This window comes from Xenopus laevis, chromosome 5L, assembly GCF_017654675.1.
Source record: "Xenopus laevis strain J_2021 chromosome 5L, Xenopus_laevis_v10.1, whole genome shotgun sequence".
Taxonomy (NCBI): domain Eukaryota; kingdom Metazoa; phylum Chordata; class Amphibia; order Anura; family Pipidae; genus Xenopus; species Xenopus laevis.
Genome location: NC_054379.1, coordinates 122,244,089 through 122,267,515, shown reverse-complemented (window position 1 = coordinate 122,267,515; position 23,427 = coordinate 122,244,089). Strand labels below are relative to the sequence as shown.

At 40.0% G+C, this 23,427-nt stretch overlaps 2 protein-coding genes and 1 pseudogene across 2 annotated transcripts; 1 reads left to right on the top strand and 2 right to left on the bottom strand.

Annotated features, from left to right (window-relative positions):
* Nucleotides 1-6,461: 6,461 nt before the first annotated feature.
* arl14.L (ADP ribosylation factor like GTPase 14 L homeolog) lies at nucleotides 6,462-7,167 on the bottom strand. Its single transcript, XM_018262454.2, has one exon. The coding sequence runs from the start codon at nucleotides 7,111-7,113 to the stop codon at nucleotides 6,508-6,510; it is 606 nt and encodes a 201-aa protein (XP_018117943.1). The 5' UTR covers nucleotides 7,114-7,167; the 3' UTR covers nucleotides 6,462-6,507.
* Nucleotides 7,168-14,449: 7,282 nt separating this feature from the next.
* Nucleotides 14,450-20,546, top strand: LOC108716210 (annotated as a pseudogene).
* LOC121393937 (protein kinase C delta type-like) lies at nucleotides 19,502-22,515 on the bottom strand. Its single transcript, XM_041563789.1, has 4 exons — nucleotides 22,315-22,515; nucleotides 21,716-21,907; nucleotides 21,465-21,593; nucleotides 19,502-21,041 (listed from the first exon to the last, which is right to left on the bottom strand). The coding sequence occupies exons 1-4, from the start codon at nucleotides 22,513-22,515 to the stop codon at nucleotides 20,925-20,927; spliced, it is 639 nt and encodes a 212-aa protein (XP_041419723.1). The 3' UTR covers nucleotides 19,502-20,924.
* Between the last annotated feature and the right edge of the window lie 912 nt (nucleotides 22,516-23,427).

Genomic DNA, 23,427 nt, shown 5'->3' with positions numbered 1-23,427 from the left:
AAGAGTCGGCAGCTTATTGGCCCGTGCCTGGGGCCCTCCGATGGGCTTCCCCGATCAATATCTTGCTGAAAGTCGGCCAGATGTCGATCAGGCAGGGTAAAAAATCCCATTGGATCGCGCCCGTATCTGTTCGTAGATGTGGTCCTACGATCTGACCACCCGTATTGGCAGCATTATGATCCGATCGTTGGGCCCTAGGGTCCACGATTGGATCAGCCTGATATCGCCCACCTTAATGTGGGCATATCGGGGAGAGATCTGCTCGTTTGGCAACATCGCCAAACGAGCGGCTCTCTCCGTGTATGGCCAGCTTAATTTATAGGGAGCTATCTAAATCTAATTGTTGATTGGTTGCCATGGGCAACATCTCCAGAAATCTCTCCAGATATCTCCAGCTGGCCATGCTTTTAAAGATTTGCTTGTTTGGTGAGGCCATCAAACAAGCAGATCTTAGCTCCCATATGCCCACCTTAAGGTGGGTGAATGTAAGTGAAGTGAGAGGAGACATGCACTGGCATTTCCCTACAGCCAGAAAATCCACCTGCTATATGTGCCTTTAGATCATGGGTGGCATCAGGGGGGCACAGCAAGCCCGCGGTTTTTAAGCTTGATGGGGGGCCCTGCTATGCTACACTTCTTGGATTCGCTGGGCCCCCCTTGCAATGCTAAAAGAGCCAAAAGCCATCGCTGTTAACAAAATCAGACGAAAGGAGCTGAAAGCCGGCGAAAGAACATGAAAGCTGCTGAATGGAGCCGAAGAGTAGAATGAAGAGTTCCACTGAACACCAATGGTATTTTTTTTAAACCCCTGACCACCAATGTTTTTAATTTAACTTTTATGGGGGACCCTGACCACCAATGTTTTTTAACTTATAGGGGGGCCCTGGACATTAATGTTTTATTTATTTTTTTTACCTATAGGGGGGCCCTGGCCACCGATGTCTTTTTTTATAACTTGTAGGGGGCTGGGGCTGGCCACCAATGTTTTTTTAAACTTGTTGGGGGGGGGCAGGCCACCAATATTTGTTTTTTTAACTTATAGGGGGAGGGGGTTGCCACCAATGTTTTTTTCTAGCTTGTGGGGGGGCCCAGGCCACAAATATTTGTTTTTTTAACATATGGCTACCATTGACTTTTTATAACTTGTGTGTGGGGGGGCTGGCCACCAATGTTTTTTTTTTACCTATATGGGGGCCCTGGCTTTTTATAAATTGGGGGGGTCCTGGAAACCAATGGTATTTAACTTGTGGGGGGGTCAGTCACCAATGGTTTTTATTTAACTTGTGGAAGTGGGCCTTTCCACCAATGGTTTTTAAACTTGTAGGGGGTCTGGCCACCAATTCATTTTTTTTACTTGTAGGGAGGAACTGACCACCAATGGCTTTTTATAACTTGTGTGTGGGGGGGGGGTACTGTTTTAGCTCTGATGAATATGTGGCTTTTTTACTGTGGGGTGGGCAGGATCTGGGGCAGGGCTTTTGGCTGGGCTGGGGACCAGAAAATGTCAGAAATCACGGGGCCCCGTACAACATTTTCTGGGCCCCCATGATTTCTGATGGCAGCCCTGCTTTAAGTAAAAGAGGGTAATTAGCTCACTGTAGGTCTTAGTAGCCAGTAACAGCCAATTAGATGTTTGCAGTCCAATGGGAAATCGTGCTTTTTTGTTTTTATATGAATACCAGTAAATGAGCCATGATAATCAATATATTTATTATATATTATACAATAAGATATGCAAGATAGTCAAGACACAAAAATCTAGGACAGACAAAAAAGTGACGTAAGTAGGAACTTTGTACAACACTTCCATCTGTTTGGAACCAGTAGTTGGCACAGGTACAGGACCTGTTATCCAGAATGCTCAGGACCTGGGGTTTTCCAGATAACAGATATTTCTGTAATTTGGATCTTCATACCTTAAGTCTACTAGAAAATCATGTAAACATTAAATAAACCCAATAGGCTGTTTTGCTTACAATAAAGATTAATAATATCTTAGTTTCGATCAAGTACAAGGTACTGTTTTATTAATACAGAGAAAAAGGAAATTATTTTTTAAAATTCGGATTCATTTATTATAATGGAGACAGCCTTGCCGTAACTGGATAATGGGTTTCCGGATAACGGATCCCATTCCTGTATAAATGAAAGTGGAACTAAAGTCAATCCAAAACTGTGTCCATGGCACCAGAGACTAGTGTGGGTGCTTCAGTAGTTGTCATTAAGCCACATTTTTTCATTGCTATTTCAATAAGGAACGTGGCTTTAGTAGTTAACATTAGGCCAAAACAGTGGTGGAATATTCTGTGGCATTGTTCCAATTTATCAATGCAGTTTGCTATACATGAATGTAGCTGGAAATAAGCCACATACAGTCTGGTTCTGTACCACACCACTGTTTCATTTCATTGTTCATTTCCTGGATAGAACTTTAATGTTTTGTTATTCTCATGGTGTAATGGTCACCCACAACTGAAAAAGGAGTGATAGGCCCAGGCATTCAATACAATGTAAGCGATGTTCCATAACTTACAGTGTTTTTATGACACTAAATATCCCTTTGTCAGTTCAAGTCTTTAAAAATTTCCCAGTTCGAGTTCAAGCTTGGCACATACACAGTAGAGAACTCTCTGGAAAAGTCCCTACTGTGCATGAGCTATGTCTGAACTTGCAAGGGGAATGCTTGAGAAAGATGGTTGTGGACTGCCCTGCTGAAAACTACCCTGGGACATTGGGGTTTAAAGAAGGGGTGCACCAGTCCAGAGTAAGAGGTAGCTCCTTCCAGTGACAGGCTTTTCTTGTATGTTAATATAGAATTTTTTAATAGTTGAGATAGAGTACCCATACTTAAGAAATCTAAATTGCAAATAACTGGTGCACAAATGTATTTATTTTAGTGTAAATTCTGTGCAGAAATATATCCAGGGCGGGATTTCCTTTTCGGCCGCCCCTTGGCCGTGATGTCCTAGCACCCCTGGCCCGTGCGGTCCTAGTGCCGGCACAGCCCTTTTTACTCACAAGTGCACAAGAGCAAGCGCAAGAGCATTGGGGAGCTGCGCGGCCCCAGTGCTCCACAGAAAGCGGCTGGGCAGCATGCCACCCTCACTTTTTGCCGCCCTAGGCCCAGGCCTCGCCACAAATCCGGGCCTGAATATATCCATTTACTGCAATACTTGCTGTCACAATATAGGATAATATTAGTGGCAGTTAGCTAATGTCTTGTTACAGGGTCTGTAGATCTAGACGTGGTGCACTGTTCTCGACCCTTTTTCCTGAATTTAAAAACAGGCAGCTCCATTCAGAAAGAGCAAGCAAAAAAAAAACTCACAGATCTCTCAGAGAAATAGCTAATAACGCATAGTAAATATTATATATTGATATGACTGTACTTTGCATAGCAAATATTAAGATGCACATCCAAGGCATCACCCACAGGTCTCTATGGTGAGTTGTATCATATATAATTATATACATAATAAGGCATGCTTTTTTTTGCTGCTCATGTATTCTTTCAGTAAGCCTAGTATGGTTCATTAGTCTAGTACCAGTGTCACTGGAAAGCTTCTTATGTATAGATAATTATACACAGATATTTAAGGGCTATAGCAAACTATGCATTTTTGATCACTGCTACTTGTGTTAGATTACTATCTGCACATACAGCAAGTGAAAGCTCTGGGTGTAAAGGGTGGGTTTGTGTTACTGAAGTATAATAATAAAACATGCCTCCCAACATTTGACAAATAGAAAGAGGGACAAAAAGATCTGCTGCGCTTGCTTCTGACATTTTTTGAACATGCCTATTTTATGGCCACCCCCCCCAAATACACCCATTTTACAAAATGTGGCAGGTAATGGAAAATTTTAACACATTTCTTGGGGTTTTAGGGTCAGGTTTTATGTGTTATTACAATTTTGCTAATGAAGGTGAATTGCCCTTTAAAGGAGACATTTTGTGTAAAAAAAAAAATAAGAACATACCAGTGCATTATACTCATTTATATATAGAAGAATTGTGCTTAAAAAAGTAATGTTTCAGGCTCATTTATTGAACATTGCTCCCTGAATTACCAGGCTGTACACGGGAGCCGGCGGAACTCAGCTCTTGGCACTGTAGGACAGGAACCAATCAGCAGCTAGCAGGACCTGATAGGGGACTGAAGCCTGTCTGTGCTTGTTAACTGCAGGACTGTGATTGCCTGTCCCTCTCCTACTGGCTGTTCCCCGCCTACAGTGCTCAGGGCAGGGACAGTTAGTACACACCCACCCCTCATTTGAAACAGGGACCAGTGATCTATAGGGAGCTGTAATAAAGGGGCTATTTTTAAAGATAATATTAATTTTTAGCAAGATGTAAAAGCAACACCATATATTACTCATAATTGCCTACAAAATTATGTTTTTTTCATTTATCCTATGTTTCCTTTAAGCTGCAAGTCAGTTTCCCCAAGAGACCTGCTATTAGTGGTGTGTGTCAACCAGCACCCGATCCTAACCTGCCCCCTCCCTACCTGTGTCCATCCTGGCTCGCCGTTCCACATCTATTTATAGACCCACACCAGCCCCACAAAAGGGGGCAAAAATGCAGGCGCCAGAAGCCAGCAGTGCTAAGTCATGGGCAGGGAGAGCAAGAGAAGAGCTCGACCCGAAGATTTTGTGCAGGAGCCGACCCAAACCCACCCGACCTGCGAATTTCGGGCCGGCCTGAACATCACTACTGCTTATCTTAAATAGTTACAATTGTATCTTTGCTTATGTTAAATTGTTACAAATGTATCTAAGTGCAGTTGCCATATTTTGGGCTCTCTGAAACTCTCTATTTGGAGGATTATTTTGCTGCAGCCACTGGTTCTGCAGAGTTGTAGAAAGTTTGTATTAAACAATACAAAAACTGTAAAATCCACATTATATTAAATGACAACAGAGGACCCATTGCAGTCTGCCTATTCTGATTATTAATCAGTCTTGCTGTATCGGCTTCTGGCAGATATTATTTGACTTGTGCTGTTTTGATATTTTGTGATGATCGCTAAGCAGCCCAGGCCACACTGGGCATGTGCACAGTCTTGGAATTACAAAGATGTGTAACAAAGTTACAAGATGGTGACCCCCTGTGGCCAACTTTGAAAGCATAAATCATTTGTTTTATTAGGCTTCTGGTGCAGTAAGTTCATGTTTATGTTTAGTATACAAAATACAGCATTTCTAGCCTTATTCTATTTTAGACATTACTTCCCCTTTAAGTGCTTTAAGGCAATGATAACATGGGGAGATTCATTTTTGCAATTTTTAAAAATAGATTTGTCTATGTCTATACACAGGAATACAAGAACTTTGAAAAAAACAAACATAAACATTGCTTTTCCATTTGTTAAAATGTAACCAGAGTGAATGACTCGTAACCATGCATTTTATTGTTTACATCATGTCAACTGTAATGTAAGAAAGCGGTGGGGTTTGAACGTTCAAAGCATGACTTTCTGATTAAAGGGGGTTTACAGAGCTGTTGTTCTATGGATAATATGTTCATTGAGGCAAACTGTATGGAAATTCTCATAATATTTATAAATGTAAATATGGAGTGAACAAATACTCTGTGCACAAAATGAGATATGCTTTCCTTTATTACTGTAATTGTCAGTTAGGAATATAGAACTGATGCGAAACTCATAAACAGGATATATTGAACATGTAGCTGTCACTATCAAAGCAGAATAGAAAAAAACTTTCTTGCTGCTCAAAAAATACCTTCCATATATTGCAGTTATTAAGTCCCTAGTGAGCTCACACACATCATGAGTGTTTCATAATTTTTCACAATTTTTTCCAACCAGGCTATATGTTCATTTGTGCACAGGGCCCATAATGTTAACATGATGATTATTTAAAATGGAAATCCAACCCCCCCCCATGATCCCCAAAAGTTCACGTAAGGGGTAGAAATGAATGGTCAATCACTATCACATTGCAGTAAGATCAATTAACCTTTTGGCTAATTATTTGGGTTGGTGCATTTTTGTCCACCAGATATTCTAATAGCTAGCCCAGGCAACAGAGGTTCCCAAAAAGTGATTCCTGTCACTTTTTTGGGAGCATTGTTTTCTATAAGTTAAGGTGGCTGTAGACCAAGAAAATCTAAAAACGTCTGCATTAATACTTACGGCAGGCTAATTTTTGTTTAGATTAACATGAAATCTAATTGCATTTTTAAGAAGGTTGTTAATACAAACCTATTAATGACTGCTGTACAGCATTATCCTTGCACTTATCTCATAATTAGTTCTATGTTTCTGTGTGTTTCTGTGTGTAAAAAATAAAATTAATAAATAACAAGTAGATGAAAACAAACATGACATTAATACTGCATTGTCTCTCATCAAAATATTCATTAACAGCAACCCATATAGCTGAAAATAAATATTGGCAGATTTCCTTCTTCATTTTCGGTTCTCCATCTTAAAAAGGTGCTTGCTTATAGTGTCTGTTGCAAACTTGCCAGAGCCAGGATCAGACTTTCCGGGACGTCTTGAGTCGGACATTCTGCTTAGAACATGTTAAGGACTCTTCCTTTGACTTCATACAGTTCTTCACAAACTCCGTCACCTTACTAAGTCCCTCTGCCAGTCCTTGTCCTGTGAGTGCACAGCAAGGCTGTACGTACCAGTCACGGTCAGAGCAATATCTCTTCATATTAAACTTCCGTGTTATCTCCTCAGCATTCAGTGCTCCAGGGAGGTCCTGTTTGTTTGCCAGCAGAACCACAGGAACATTTTTAATCAGCTCATTCTGAAGGACATGTTGAAACTCTTTCTTGGATTCATTCAGATGTTTAGAGTCATTACTGTCTACCACATACACAAGTCCATCTGTGTTTTCAAAGTAATGGCACCAAAAGGATCTGAGTTTCTGCTGTCCTCCAACATCCCACATGGTTAACTGCAAGTGCTTCTCTGTGTGAATCATCTCCACATTAAAGCCCACAGTTGGTATAGTTATAAAAGGCTCCTTAAACTTAAATTTATATAGCACAGTAGATTTTCCGGCATCATCCAAGCCCAGTATAAGAATTCGTGCTTGCTTTACCTTGGAGTGAGAGGAACCTGATAAACCCATGTGTGTGTTTGACTTAAACAAGTCAGGTAAATGAGAAAATGACAAAGTTTTGCATGAGGATATGGATCTCCTGGGCGTTTGTACTTATAACCTGCCTTATCAGCATACAGAAAGGTGTATTGTTTATGAAGGTTTAATGTCCACTGCTTGTCACAAAGATGGAACTGTGATGTGTAATAAAGCATAATCAATATGAGAAATCAAAGTTCAATTTATAGCTAAGCAACAGCGGGTGTGAAAAATAGGTAACCTCGTACTCCTTGTATTACAGCTGCTGAAAGTAAAATTATATTTATGTAGAAAAAAATAAAAGAACCATTCTAGAACAGGTGTTCTTAGACAAAGGCAGGTTTATATATACAGTATGCATGTGGTCCTCACCTTTAAGTGTAGCTTGCCTAGTGTGGCAGCACATGTGCATTGGAATGCCATTTGTATACTGACATCTTGTCAAGGGATTCGGCATGATTGTGCAGATGAAAGCTTAGTCTCAAGATGCCAGCTGGTAGATACTAGTAAGGACCGTTTTTAATAAGTGGCTATGATACCATTTAAATGCACGTTTAAGTAGGGGCTAATTTATTTATTTTCACTGCTGTGTTATATTTTGATTTGTACAAATCACAGGGGTGGGGGGATCAGTTTTGTCCCTGAAACACATTTTTTTCTCAAAGATATATATTTTTTTTATTGTTGATCATGTCTTTTCATAATACAAGATTCTCACCAAGATGCAACTTATAGGGGGGAAATATTTGGCATCAAGACTTTTAGCTGCAATTTACACAACACATGATGAAGCCTTGATCTAAACATGTATGCATCTGTTAATGCATACATATTTCTGCTAATTTGATCACATTTATAGAAACTCTATGGGGCACATTTACTATGGGTCGATGTTCGACGGTTGAAAGATTTAACACATTTCGTTCAATTGAACGATCAAAGGAAAAATCGTTCGATTGAACGATTAAATCCTTCGAACCGAACGATTCGAGGAATTTTAATCCATCGATCTAACGATTTTCCTTCGATCAGAAATTACTTAGAAAGCTTATGGGGAAGGTCCCCATACTACCTGCCTCTCGGGGTTACATACTGACAATAAGGGAAGTGGTTAATAGATGAAGTATTCTGTGGGGGTCTTTGCGTCCTTGTCTCTCCCACTCTGTTTTTTAATTGTTCTGCAACCTATCTTTCTAAATACATTTGATCCAGTTTTGCCCAAATTCTACTCACTTATATTCCACTGCATTACAAAATACTAAGAATTCATTATTCCAAATATTGTGTCTCACTGCACTGGGTGGGGGGGTTAATGTTTGTTTAGACGTGTAAAGTCATATCATATATGTTCATAGGGCAAACAATCAGGTCAAGAACAGGATGAATTAGTCTGTGAACTAGGCTTAGAATTCACATTTCACATCACAGTAAAGGGACCTGCATTATTTTGGTCTAACAGCATATTTGTTAATTAGTGCCACAGTTGTCGATTCTTGCACCCACTTTTATTTTATGACTATTGAAAATCCTCAAAACTGTGAACAATTGCGAAAATGCATTGAAATCTTAGGGTGACAAAACTTTTTCTGAACAAAGAAAAACAAATTTGTGCAAGCGACAAATTGTTTCACCCATTGGAATCTATGGAATCACGTAAATGAATCAATGTCATTTACGTGGCGAAATTTGGTGAAAAATTTCGCTCATAGCTACTGAGGAGCAAATAGCTTTAGCTAAGTTACCTTATAAACATACAGTTATAGGGGCATATTTATCAAAAAGGGAAGTTAGAGATCACCACAGTCCGCTAGAGTGAAATACCGCCTCTCTCGCTCTCCATTCAGTGGTGTAACTAGATGTTACTGGGCCCCACAGCAAATTATTTTTCAGGCCCCCAAAATGTCTAGAGACATATTTTACTAACATTTATTGAAATTGTATACGAATTAGGGCCTCATGGGGCCCCTATACCTCCTGGGGCCGCCCAGCAGCCGCAGGGTCTGCTTCCTCTATAGTTACGCCCCTGTCTCCATTCATTTCTATGGGATATTTACAGGCGTATTTATCAAAGGGAGAACTTTCACTTTCACCGTTTGATAGATACGCTTTTACTAATTCCATAGAAGTGAATGAAAAGAGGCGGTATTTCACTCTAGCTGAGTGTGGTGATCTCTAACTTCACTCTTTGATAAATATAACCATGGTCTTCTACATTTAGAACCTCATGTCGTAAATGTGTAAATGCAATGCAAGATCATACCGTTAATATTTTTATCTCCTTTAGAGCAGGACCCTCTGACCCCATTTTATATTTTAATTAATTAATTTTTATTAAATTATTGAAAAGGGCCCTGTTTGTTATAAATGAAAGTAAAGTGCTGCATATCTTGCTGGCACTATATAAATAAATGATAATAATTTACACTCTTTTTCTGGAATCTCACTAGGGAACCTATGTACAGAACTATTAAAGAAACATACTACAAACGTAGACAGACGGTGTGGTAGATATTAACAGGCTCTCCTATTAAACTAAATAGGCAGGGATGTCACCATAGGGCCTTATCTTGAAGCTGGGAAGGTTGCCAGGTAAGTGTGAAGCACAATAAACTGTAACACTTGGCACAAGGCCTAAAGTAACGTAAGAGGTGACAAGCCATGCTGGTGGTACATGGCATGCTGATTTAGATGGCATTCAAGGTTACATTTCTTGTGACCTGAAATTTGAACATTGATATTTCCTCTCTTAGAAGGTTAGCACATCAGCAGGTGTCTCATAAATCTTTTTGGACATGTTTATAGAGCTTTTTTTTCTCTACAAGCTATACGGCCACTTTTGAGCTCACTACAAATATGGCTCCTATTATCTAAAATGCTTGCGACCTAGGGTTAGGTGATCTTCCTGTAATTTGGAGAACCATGCCTCAATACAGGTAAGGGATCCGTTATCCAGAAAGCTCTGAATTACGAAAAGGCCATCTCCAATAGGCTCCATTTTAATCAAATAATTATAATTTTATAAAATCATTTCCTTTTTCTCTGTAGTAATAAAACAGTAGCGTGTACATGACAACTATTTTTATATATTTAGCGGAGGAAAACAGTCCTTTTGAGTTTAATATTTACATGTTTTTTAAGTAGACTTTACGTATAGTAATCCAAATTACAGAAAGATTATTTATCAAAAAACCTCAGGTCCTGAGCATTCTGGAAAACAGGTCCCATACCTGTACTATCAAAAAAAGAAAAATATGTTAAACATAAAAAAATAAACTGGTAGGAATTTGCCATCACTCTGCACTGATGCAATTTTGTTACCATCAAGTACTATTGTATTACTCTGCTATAGGGTAAAAGCAAATCACTCAAAATGGTATTTTTTTAAATAGGACATTATGAGAAATGGCATTGCCACATTCTACAAATTCTTTTGTATAATGGGTATCCAGGTAACAGATCCCATATCTGTATATGGTTATAAAGCAGCTATAGAACACAGCTATTGGAACTTGTAGTTTACTATTCAAGTATCACTTTTCTTTCTATTTGTAATGCATAGCGTTGATATTCCAAATGTACCCCACTGAATATTTTCAAGACAGTTAAGGGATATTTAATCTACAGTCTAAATAAATGTTGAAATACAATTACCAGCAGCCCCTCGTACAGCATTCTGTGTGCAAAGAGCAGATGGGGCACCTTCATGGACATGCCGTAACAATTCTACTGTCAGCAAGAAATTTACCACCTAGCAGCCCTGCTGTCTTATTTTGTAGTATATCAGGTCACCTTAGATATCTGCAGTGTCGGACTGTACATTGTGGCAGGCACGGCAATACAGGATCCTCTGCTATTATATCTGTCTCTGTCAGCTATCTCGAAACTAGTCACACATAAAGCCATATCACTTGCCATTTTCCTTCCAAAAATGCCATTTGGTGCCTACAGGGTGCCATAGCACAATACTATGCATGGAAGCAATCCTGATCAGCTCTCCAAATTGAATATAAAGGGTCATGATCAGCTGTTCAAGTCTGGATGCACAGCTCAGTATGTTGTGTAAGTTGAAGGGGGTACAGAATACAGTAGGGAACAAAGGGCACTTGCACATGGTCCCCCAGGATCACACCCCTAGGGAGGAAATGTACAATGTAACTGTTGCGTCTAACTCTGCACAGAGTGACAGAGATGTCAAACCTGTAATTAAACTGCAACACCAAGCAGTGTAAAAACTTTTATGCAATGGCCACCATGAACTTGCAAATGCTTTCTTTTTTTTTAAAAGCTGCATTGACTTTAGAATATGTTGGAATGATGGAAGTGTCCCCTTCAAAGTGATGTGTCCCTCTTCCCTATTAACCCAGCTGGAAATAGTCACTTTTTAGTTTCCGATAATTTTGCTTGTATGTAATGGATGTGGGGTGTATACCAGGCCCTTATTCCCATGGCAACTAACATATAGTTTATTGTTAAACACATGTATGTATGTATTCATTTATAAAACATTACTATGATACACGCTGTTCGGTTTTACAATACAGAATGTACATCCATGAAGACAATATTATTATAAATACATATAAATAAGAGTTTTTAATGCACTGGCTTGGTCAAACCATGCTTCCTTTTTAATTGGGCTCACACAGAAATTACATAACTAAACAATGATCATAACTGATGACATTACTAAGCACCTTTAAAAGGACATAATTTACAAGACATCCATTGCTCTTGTTTATTTTATATACTGAATAAAGTACCCCCTATTGTAAAATATAAGGATATTTTAAATATGGGGTCCTCTGTACCTCCTGGGCCCCCCTGCAGTCGCAGGGTCTGCTTCCTTTGTAGTTACGCCCCTAGATAAGGCGTCCTCATGAGTCAGTAGTAAGTAAGTTCTGTAAGAGATTGGTTGGAGATGGATGAGACATTGATAAGATGTTTTCCTTGTGCACATCGGTGCTTTAAAGTAAGTTAATTAATGGTGTACTGAAGACCAGGGTATTTTATAGCCCTGTGCCTACCTAAGGGCCTCCTGGAGTTCTTTGTATAATATCCTCTTCAATCCAGCTTACAAATACTGCATGATGATAGCCCACTATGTGCAAAAACATAAATGTTTAATTCCTTTAGTTTACTTTACTATAGTTTCTTAGTGACTGACACTGAGCTTTGGCTATGATTGTGGTATTTCTGCATAAGATAGCAGCATTATCATGGTACAAGATGGTACACTGAGACTATAAAACAACAATCTTTGTAGCTTAGATTGTTCAGTCGTTGTTGCATTTACAGCTCTGTGAGAAAGCAATAACTAATAATGTGACTTAACAACAAAGAATATGGGTTACACAGATAAGATAATACAGTAATATTACTTCATCATATGACAGCAGTAAGAGATAAAAATTGCTAAACCAAACTTGCAAAAAAAAGCAACTACTGTTGAATACCGCTGATTATTCAATGCTCTTTGACACGTACAAGCCAGTCATTCATGGTGTACATGAACCATACCTTATATACCATATCAACGTCATGATACTTATTAGTGGGAATTGTCATTTTTATACAGTCCAATACAGTTTTTTCTAAAGCACGCCACTTACTTCTTCCTGGGTACATCCACTCCCAAGCTGCCTCCAAGACAGCCAAATTACTTAAATAACCGGATATGAAGCACACCACCTTCTGGCTTTGCCTTTAAAACATTTTATTACAGTGGAAAAGTAACACAAGCTTTCGGGGGAAACCCCTTCCTCAGGTGCAAAACTGTCATTATTAGGCATTCCATATAGACAGTAATAGTATCAGCACCCCAGAGGGGCCTAACCCAGAGACTAATCCCACGAGTGAGTGTTGGTTACTGTATATTTTAGATAACCTATAGGTTTAAAAGTTAATGCTAGCCTGAAAGCCAATAGTTTAAATATGCAAAAAGCCACACATCTTAACTAGGCTCACTATGGTCTCCTAATACAGCATACAAACTGCGGGGTAGTCAGAGTAATTGAAGCTGCAATGTGTTATTTATATTAACATGAAAAATAAAATTTTAAATGCATTGCATACCTGTAGTTGGGACAACTGATGATGCATTGTCCATGTGAATAGCAGAGCTATTCAGAGGGATATTATGGTCATTAAATAAGCCTAACTTTAAATGAGGTATAGTAAATTGTCAAGGGGAAAGTGATGAGTATTCTGCAAACAATGTAAGAACTTAAGAATGAGGAACAGAGGTTGGACATTCCAGTGATGGATGCAGAATGGTATAGTTGCTATATGTACACAAAGCCAAGATCATAAATATATTTTCTTATAACTTGATATACTTATTTCTACACTTTGGTAGGTTTATACATGGTACAAACCAAAGGGAACCTTTCTAGACCAGTGATCCCTAACCAGTGGCTTGGAAACAACATGTTGCTCACTAACCCCTTGGATGATGCTCCAAGTGGCCTCAAAGCAGGTGCTTATTTTGTAATTCCTGCCTGAAAAGCTAATTTTGGTTGCATAAAAACCAGGTGTACTGTCAATCAGAGCTTTGCACCAACCAGGAATATTTTTCATGCTTATGTTGCTCCTCAACTCTTTTTACATCTTAATGTTGCTCACGGGTAAGTTGGGGTCCCCCGTTCTAGACCCATCTGCACAATGACCAGAAGAAAACAAAAACCTTTGTTTATGGTAAATTCTGTAACACACAAGGCAAGCATAAATGTCACCTGCTCTAATATAATAAACTAGATGAGTAACTATGGATGTAAGTAGGACCCCCCAATATGCGTGGATCAGAGGTCACAGACACAGGCTGCTTATACTGTATGCAGCTGTGTATATGAATTCAAGATGGTAAAGGGGTGTGGGAAATTCATTCTTTGCTCAGTTTGTTATATGGATATTGCAATTTTTCATCGTATTGCTTGACTTGAGTATAGTATATGAGAACTGCAGGAGCAGTGCCACCCTGAAACCCTTGCTGTGCAGGCCACAGTTAGCACATTAGAGCCGCTTTACAACCTCTGTTGGAATAAGCTGCTCTAAATCTACCTGCTGCTTCTGTAATGTAGAGTGGAGGGAGGGGAGAGGTGCATCTGCATAGCACTGGCTTCACTTCAAAGAGCATGGATTGAGTCTATAGTCTGTAGAATAGAGAGCCCCTCTGTGCGCAGACATATCAAGAAAGCTGTTATTTTCTAATTATGGATCAAACAACTCTACCAATAAAAAGATGATTAGCCCTATGTGAACTCTCTCATATGCTGAAGCAACGGGTTAAAGTGGAGATTAAAGATGTCTTTCATTCAAATATTTTGGGTAAATGTTTCCTTCAGACATCAGTGAAGTCTTTTATATTGATGAGCCAGTTAAATGCCCATCGTGCCGAAACACTTCAGAATTTCCGCTGTCGGGAACTCTCGCACTACCCATAAACTTTGCCCTGAAATCCATTGTTGAAAAGTACAAATCTGAAAACCACGTCAAAGCAGCCACCTGCCCTGAGCACAATAAACAGCCCTTAAATCTATTTTGTCTTAAAGACAGAAAATTAATCTGTGGCCAGTGCCATACGGTGGGGCAACACCAAGGACATGCAATTGATGATCCAGAAAGTTCCTACTTAAGAGAGAAGCTGACTGCCTCGAAATATCTCCACATCCTGAGTGAAAAGCACTTTACCGGCGTTTCTTTTGTCATTAAGAAGCTAGAAGAACAAATGACTTATTGTAAACTGATAGTTCTGGATGATAATTTGATAAAGATGGATTTTTTTGACCAGTTAAACGAGACGTTGGAGCAGAAGAAACAAAACATGCTGGCTGCTCTGAATGATCTAAATCAACAAATTGTTGAGGTGTATGCTCCAAAGATAGAGGAGATGAAGGAGATTCAAGATGAAGAGCTAGATCTCATCTCTCTGAGCAGCTCCGTTCAAGAAGAGACCTCTCCTCTGCTATTTCTTGAAAACCTTCACAACATTCGCAAAATGATGAAAGCCCTGACGAAGCGGGAACCTATAACTGTCCACCCCGTTGCCATCTGCCCTCGAGCCAGACAGGTTCTAAATAATGAATGGCTGAAAGGTAGTCTTGCTGAAATCAATCTGCTGTCAACACCAACAATAAATCTGTGCTTCGAAATGCCTGAAAAATCCAAAACCCTTCCAGACAAATGGACAGTTTTTTGTATTTTACTGATGATAACTTTATTTTTTGTGCTGATTATATGGCTGTACAACAGCAACACTGTTAATCATTTTGCTTCTAGATACATGTCGTACCTTTCTGAAATCATGGAACCCGTTAGGAAGAGCTTGGGCAGTGCCGTGTTTTCTGTATAGAAAGCCGGGCTGGGTTTCTGGCATCAGTCAGAAGTTTGTTATCACGTTTGTTGTGACCAACAACTAAATAATTGTTTCTATAACACACATGAAACAGTATGAGTTTAGGCTGCATTTAAAAAACTATAGATTTTCTATATCATTTATTTTTTATAAATGACATTTATACACTACAACTTCCAAATAAATAAACAACTGATGCTCTTACTTTGGTAACTCTGCTTAAAATAATTGTTTTCTCCTATGAGAGAGCCAAATTTGTGTACTGTATGGCACCTTTATAAAGAGTAAAAAATCCTTTTTATATTCCAGTTTGTAGTAATGGTTTATTAGTTTAGCACCCATTTCTTTTTTTTGTCTAATACCATATTGCATGTTTTACTTTTGTTAATCTATGATCTTTTATAATGTAAGGTTTCTGTTTCATATGTATATTCAGGGGTGAATGTGTTATTATATTCCCTCTTGCTTTGTTATGGGTTCCATGGCCACAGTCATCATTAACACTGCCCATAGCCTTCCTGTAATGTTATAATCCCTTTACAAAAAGCCAGCAGGGGGTAGCTGGTCTCGCAGCCCAGGGATACGTACAATTAGGGTCAGGGCACACAGGCACTTAGTGTTGGCATATAACCCTGGGCAAACTCTTCCACCTGCTGGTTCGTGATGCTGTGAGTTGTAGTTCATGTGGTAGCTGTGGTGCTATAATTTGCTTTATATGGTCACAAAACCCCTCAGTGACTCTAATATCCTTATCATTTACAGTAGGGGGTACATTATCCCTTATAATACATGAGTGATACTCAGAGTTCCCTGTATAACTCAGCCTGCAGCCTTGTGCCTTTATATGGTCACAGAACACCTCAGTGACTTCTAATATCCTTATCATTTACACTAGGGGTTACATTATCCCTTATATTATTATAATACAGTGAAACCTCAATTTTACATGTCCTTTTCACGTGTAACTTTTACATTAACAGTTGTTGCTACTTTTTAATGACTCATTTGTGTATTTAGGCCCTCTCCTATTCATATTTTAGTCTCTTATTCAAATCAGTGCATGGTTGCTAGGGGACTTTGGACCCTAGCAACCAAACTGCTGAAATTGCAAACTGGAGAGCTGCTGAATAAAAAGCTAAATAACTCAAAAAACACAAATAATAAAAAATGAAAACCACTTGCAAATTGTCTCAGAATATCACTCGGTATCATAATAAAAGTTATAGGTGAACAATCCCTTTAGGGGGGTCAGTTGTAAATTTCTGTAACGGGGCCCTTGGGGGTCTAGTTAAACCACTGCTTCAGAATGTGCATTGGTAATAAATTCTGTATATTTTATACATTTATATATATATATTGTTTACTATTGTATTAAACATTAAATCTTTGCACAGGAAGCACTTGAGCATGGAGTGTGGTTGTACATGTGTGTGGTTACATTACTCACATGATTCATATTTCATCTTCATAAACACATTGGGGGGAATTGTGGCTCCTGTCTTAGCTTGCCAGGTAGTTTCAGTGCCTGCCCCTGTCATATACTTGAGAGACTTAGATTGTATTGTCAGTTAATGGTTGCATTTTACCTGTGTTCGGCACCTACATGCATCTGTGTGAGTACACATTGAAAAGAATTCAATGCATCTACTCCTGTGGCTGAACGCATGAAACCGGAACGCAGGGGGGCACAGCTAAAAACGCTCGTCTGTAAGAGCCCTTACAGGAAAGTTTTAATTAGGAAAAAACATTGATTGGAATCCTCTGCATTCCCCCATGTGTTTATTACTTTATCTGCCCCTTTGTGTCCCCAATAGCAGCTGTGAGGAGCAAAACAACTTGCATATGAAACTGTATGGCTATAAAGCTGTCGAAAATCTTGTATACAGCAGCTATGTGACTGGTAATGAGAACATTATATGGGTTTAGCTTTACACATGCGACATACTGGCAGATTTCAGGTTTTCCCTGTGCTGGTTTGTAGATGGCTAAACACTTAAAGCAAAAATGCTCCTGACAGGCCCTACTGCTTGCACTTTCAGGGAAATTCTCATGGCAGCTCAGTCGAGGGAGGAGGCATATTTTATTTTTTGGCATGCTGGGTTCTAAAAACATGGTAGGCAAAATGATTAATCTTAAAGGGGTGGGTTCACCTTTCAGTTAATAACCAATTCTAAGCAACTTTTCAATGGGTCTTCATTATTGATTTTTTCTCATTTTAATTTTTTGCCTTCTTTTTCTGACTCTTTCCAGCTTTCAAATGGGGATAACTGACCCCATCTAAAAAAACAAATGCTCTGTAAGGCTACACATGTATTGTTATTACTACTTTTTATTACTCGCCTTTCTATTCAGGCCCTCTACTATTCATATTCCAATCTCTTATTAAAATCAGTGCATGGTTGCTGGGGTAATTTGGAACCTAGCAACCAGATAGCTGAAACTGCAAACTTACTAAACTAACTTACTAAAAAGCCACCTAACCCTTTATTGAAGCTATCTGCCAGTACATCCACTTCAGGAGAGAATTCCACATCACCAGCTCAGTCTATCTGCACTGGAATGCAGGGTCGCCATTAGAAATCACGGGGCCCCCCGTACAATAAAGTTTTTTACCCCACCCAGCCCCCAAGCCCCCATCCCAGATCCCGCCCACTCTACACCACAGTTAAAAAACTCTCTCTACCCTATAAGTTAAAAAAAAAGAACACTGGTGCCAGAGCACCCTTACAAGTTAAAAAAAAAATTGGGGCCCCGAAGAATATTTTTTAAAAAAACAGGAATTGAACTTGTGGCTTCAGGACTTCAACTTCGCCTCCTTTCGTAACGTTGGGTCTTTTTGCCGCTTCAGGACTTCAATTTCAGCTGTTTTCGTGACTTTGGGTCTTTTCACTACTTCGCAACATGAGCTTTTCGGCACCTCTGCATTCGGGACTTCGGCTTTTCGGCACTACCGCATTCAGGACTTTGGAAGGAGTGTTCACGGCTTCGGGCTTCAGTCATATCAAGGGGGGCCCAGCTCTTTCGAAAAGTTCAGCAATGCCGGGCCTGAAGGGGCCCAGTACACTCGTACCCCCTGTTCCCCCCTGATGGCCGGAAATACTATTGCTTCCCCCATCAGTAATAAGGTTGCTTGATGTTCAGGCTGTCAGTGAACATTGAGTGTTTCTTGCTCATCTTCAGTATTTTTTTTTACACTTTGTTTTAGTGAAATATATTATTCTGTGCAGCAGGGAAATGACAGAGGCCGCTTCATTAGCATTACTTTTATTTGCTTTGCCCCCTGCCAAATATTGAGTAGTGAAAGGCAGTAGTGACTGATATTGGGAACTGGCACTTCAAACAAATTATGCAGTAAGATACAATGGTATTTAAACACCAGTCAAATGTATATATGTATATGCAGGGGACACATCTCTGAGACTTCTGAGAGCTTTCACAATCCCAAAAATGAGCAACTTTCAGAACCACCCTCACTATCTCTCTCTTGGGGGAGCTTTCTGTTTAACCAACATTATTTATCTTCCATGTACCATGTAGAGCTGTTTCTGCAGAATCCAATGGTGAATAGAAGGGAAGCTAAAACTGCCCATACACTGCACTGTACTGTGAAGAATACAAATGGCACTGCTACTTTTTCTTCCTTTTTAATTATCAGACACGTGATGTATAAGCATTGGGCACTGGGAAAAGCTGTTTTTTATGGATTCATTCCCAACATTATTAAAACTATATTCATGTCATTTATATTTGTACAGTCATGCCTTGGGTTGAATTAGCACATGTTTAAACATGTGAGCAGTAACGCCACGTCAAGGCTTCAACCCTTGTTACTGTTTGGGGCATTTTTGTGCCCCGATGCTGCTCCCCCTCCCCCACTCAGAATTCAGCGTTGGAGTGGGTTATGGGGGGGCTGCATCGCTAGTGCCGAGAGCGCAATTGTGCTATCTACACTAGAAGAGCCGAATTTCCAGTCTAAATACTGGGATTCCGCCTCTTAAAGTACCAGGAACGTTTTTTTCCTGCCCCTGGTAACGTCCATGTGCTGCTGCCAGAGGCAAAATTCTCACCTTACCTCATGGTAGCACTGCAACTGGTTACTGTCCATTCCATTCACACCTATTTCCCTAACACAGTCGTGCACTCATTCTTACCTCAACCTCTCACACTCGGGGTTCCTTGTTTCTTATGGGAGACAATAGGCTAAAGCTAGAAACAGGCTCACATGAATCATGTGCAATCTTTTACCCAAGGAAACCCTGCCTAACTTCCAGTTGATCCAGAGGAAGGCGAAAAACCCCATCTGTAGCCTCTCCAATTTGCTTCAGAGGGGAAAAAATTCCTTCCTGACTCCAAAATGGCAATCGGACCAGTCCCTGGATCAACGTGGTACTAATGATTACCAGTAACCTGGTATATACACCCTTGCCAGAAAGGCATCCATACTATTCTCACTGTTCCTGACCTATGCTATATAAGATGAATTCATGTAACCAGTTCACTAATATATTCTCTCTACACTGACTTTTACTCTTCATTCACACACCTATTATGTCTACTCTCCCTAACTAGGGGTTGGGTGGGTTACTCTGCTTTAACACCATGTACTCGTCATTTTCTCACATTCATGCCTACTTTCTTTAACCAAATCACACCCCATTCAGACTTTCTTGGGGGGGGGGTACTCATTTACACCATTCACACATCTTTCAAATCTATTTTCCCTAACTGAATCACACTGTTTTTTGTTTTTTTGTTTTGGGGGGGGGAGGGGGAGAAATAGATCAGGGTTATAACTAGAGGAGAGGGCAAAGGGGTTTTTTTTGTTATTTTTTGTGTTTTTTTTTAAAACTAGGGTATTGGATGGGGTTGTAACTGGAGGAGAGATCGGGAAGAGGAGATGAAGATTGGGATGGGGAACACTGACAGAAATATTAACTGTGGTGGGCCTAGCACATTTTACCAATTTTTGCCTCAAGGTCGCAAAACTAGATGGAGCATTAGTGATGGTTTAGTGACCCACATGCATGGTAAGATGGTGATGACAGATGGAATATTTGGTAAAAGGAGCAGCTAATATTGGCAGAGTGAGGATGTGACAGGGCCAGATGGACAAGGCAGAATTGATTATGGAGGTGGATGGCTGATGGAGGTGATGGAAAGCACATAGAAAGCTTACTGGACTTTTAACTTTGGCAGATGATATAGCCAGATGAAATAGATGGTACGCTTGAGTGGAGTAGATGACAAGGCAGGTGGAGTAGGTGATAAGATCCCAAACCTCAGGGAAGTAAGTGGATCCCACACTAGGCCTGCTCTTCTGTCTTAAAACAGCCACCTTTGACTTTCGGCCTTACCCTTAGCCACAAAGGTGCTGCCAGGTTTTACTGCACAAGTATCCAGAGACTCTCACTGAGGTGAGGGAGGCCAGTGTAAAACTCACCTGGCTAGGCTTCTACTCCTTCCAGCTGGGATTTATGTAGGAAAGCCCTTGAATGAGATTGTCCTCTGATGGGTTTTGTAGGACCTCCATGAATGATGGTGTGACCTTATTTAAATCTCCAGATGATTCCTGAAAAGTAAAATGTTTTTGTTTAATGATATTTTTTTTGTTTGGGTCACAAAGTTACCTCTCCCCACCCCACCAATGTAGTTGTGCAGTGGTAAGGCTACCCCCCCCCCCAGTAGCTGTAACCACCTGAATGCTGCTAGTGAAGTGATGCTGGCCAAGTAGCGATGGATTCTTTGCAGAACATTTATCAAAATGTGAGTTTAGAGCTTAATAAATAAAAACTCAATCACGTTCTATATTAGATTTTTAGAAGCATATTTATCAAATGGGGAGTTCTAACTTTCATCCATTGATAAATACAATTGTAAAAATCCCATAGCAATGAATAAAATGTGCGTGTTTTTTTTTTCTCTCTTAACTCACATTTTGATAAATCTTCCCCTTAATGTAAAGCAGTGATTTCCCATTGTATTTGGTACTTACAGGTTCTGCCTGAAAAGGTGGTGGTATCCCCATGCTTTCCAGCTCCTCCCAATCAATGGAAGCATAAAAAGGATGTTGCCGGATACTTCCATTGATTCCAAGGCGTTTGTGAGGCTTCTTTTTCAGAAGCTAAAGATAGAAAAGAGCACCATATGTTACAATACTGATTTGGGTAATAAATACAATGCAAATGAAGAGATTGAAAAATCTACTGAGGGGGAGGGGCAGATGTAATATCTGCTCAGACTCACTTTTCTCAGAAGATTACGTAGTTCTGAGCTGATCCATCCTGGAATGTTGGGCTGATCTTTGAGGATGGATTTTTTCACTTTGGGCAGGTCACATCCAGTCTGGAAAGGGGATTTCCCAGTGGCCATTTTGCATAGTGTAACACCAAAAGACCACCAGTCAACGGCTGCAGTGTAGTCACGGTCTAGTAGCATCTTGATAATAAAGATTTGATTAGTTACCAACCTATAAACGGTTCTCTGTGCAGTTCTCTATATGAAGTGGATGTTTATGTACCATGAGATGTAACATGAGATTTGTTCTTAGTTCTGATCCCATGCAAATAATACCAAATAATGAGGTGTGGTGTCCATTCACGTTTGCTCAATAAACTCTCAGATGTAACCCCTTTCTGCACTTTAGTATGGAGAGCAAAGAGCTGTACCCTAAGTTACAAGTTGTTTTTTTCAATGTGGTGCAATTACCGGCTGCAGGTGGCACTATAGGTGCAGGTTATCAGTGTATGGACCCTCTGGAGTATAATTATGAGTCCCTTAATGCTTTAGCATGTGTGTCTGTACCAGCATGTTATATTATAAATTCACTGGAACATATTTCTTACCTCGGGGGCCATGTAATTCAATGTCCCTGCTTGGCCATGGATGGTATTATGGCCAAACACTTCTTCTGCTGCTACACCGAAGTCAGCAAGCTTCACGTGTCCCTCACTGCTCAGTAGAACATTCCCTGGCTTGATGTCTCTGTAAGGCACAAAGGAGTTAGAAAGTTCATGTGACATACAGTAAATTCCATAGAAACCCATTTTTCATTATCACATTTATAAACTTGGGGTGACTAGAAGTGAAGTGAATTTTGTGAGAATTCGAGAATAAGTGGAGAAAAGAAAGTGAAGAGCAGTAGCGTAACTTCGGATGCCAGGGCCCCCTGCAAAAAATTTTCAGGACCCCCTCTGCACAAAATAGTGGGAGAATTTCATGAATAATATCCCCAGAACTCACAGAAGGATGGCACAGTAGCAATTCCATGTATAAATACCCCAGTACTATAGAAGTATGGCACAGTAGCAATTTCACATATAAATACCCCAGAACTACCAATGTATATGGGGGGGTATATTATTAAGTATGAGGAGGGGCAGGAGATTATATGGGAGACACCAATGTATATAGGGGGTATATTATAAAGTATGAGGAGGAGGGGCAGGAGATTATATGGGAGACACCAATGTATATAGGGGGTATATTATAAAGTATGAGGAGGAGGGGCAGGAGATTATATGGGAGACACCAATGCATATAGGGGCTATATTAAAAAGTATGAGGAGGAGGGGCAGGAGATTATATGGGAGACACCAATGTATATAGGGGGTATATTATAACGTATGAGGAGGAGGGGCAGGAGATTATATGGGAGACACCAATGTATATAGGGGGTATATTATAAAGTATGAGGAGGAGGAGGGGCAGGAGACTATATGGGAGATGCAAATGTACAGTATATAGGGGGTATATTGTAAAGTATGAGGAGGAGGAGGGGCAGGAGACTATAAGTTAGTGCAAGTGTATGGGGAGTGAGTATGTGTCAGGGGGAGCCTGTAATGTATTAGGGGCAGTTATTAGCCAGTCTGGTGCCTCAGGACTGCATTTACACTGTGTAACCCCCCTATGTGTGAGCAGCTGCCCCATAAACTAAACTCAACCCCCTTCCCACCTGT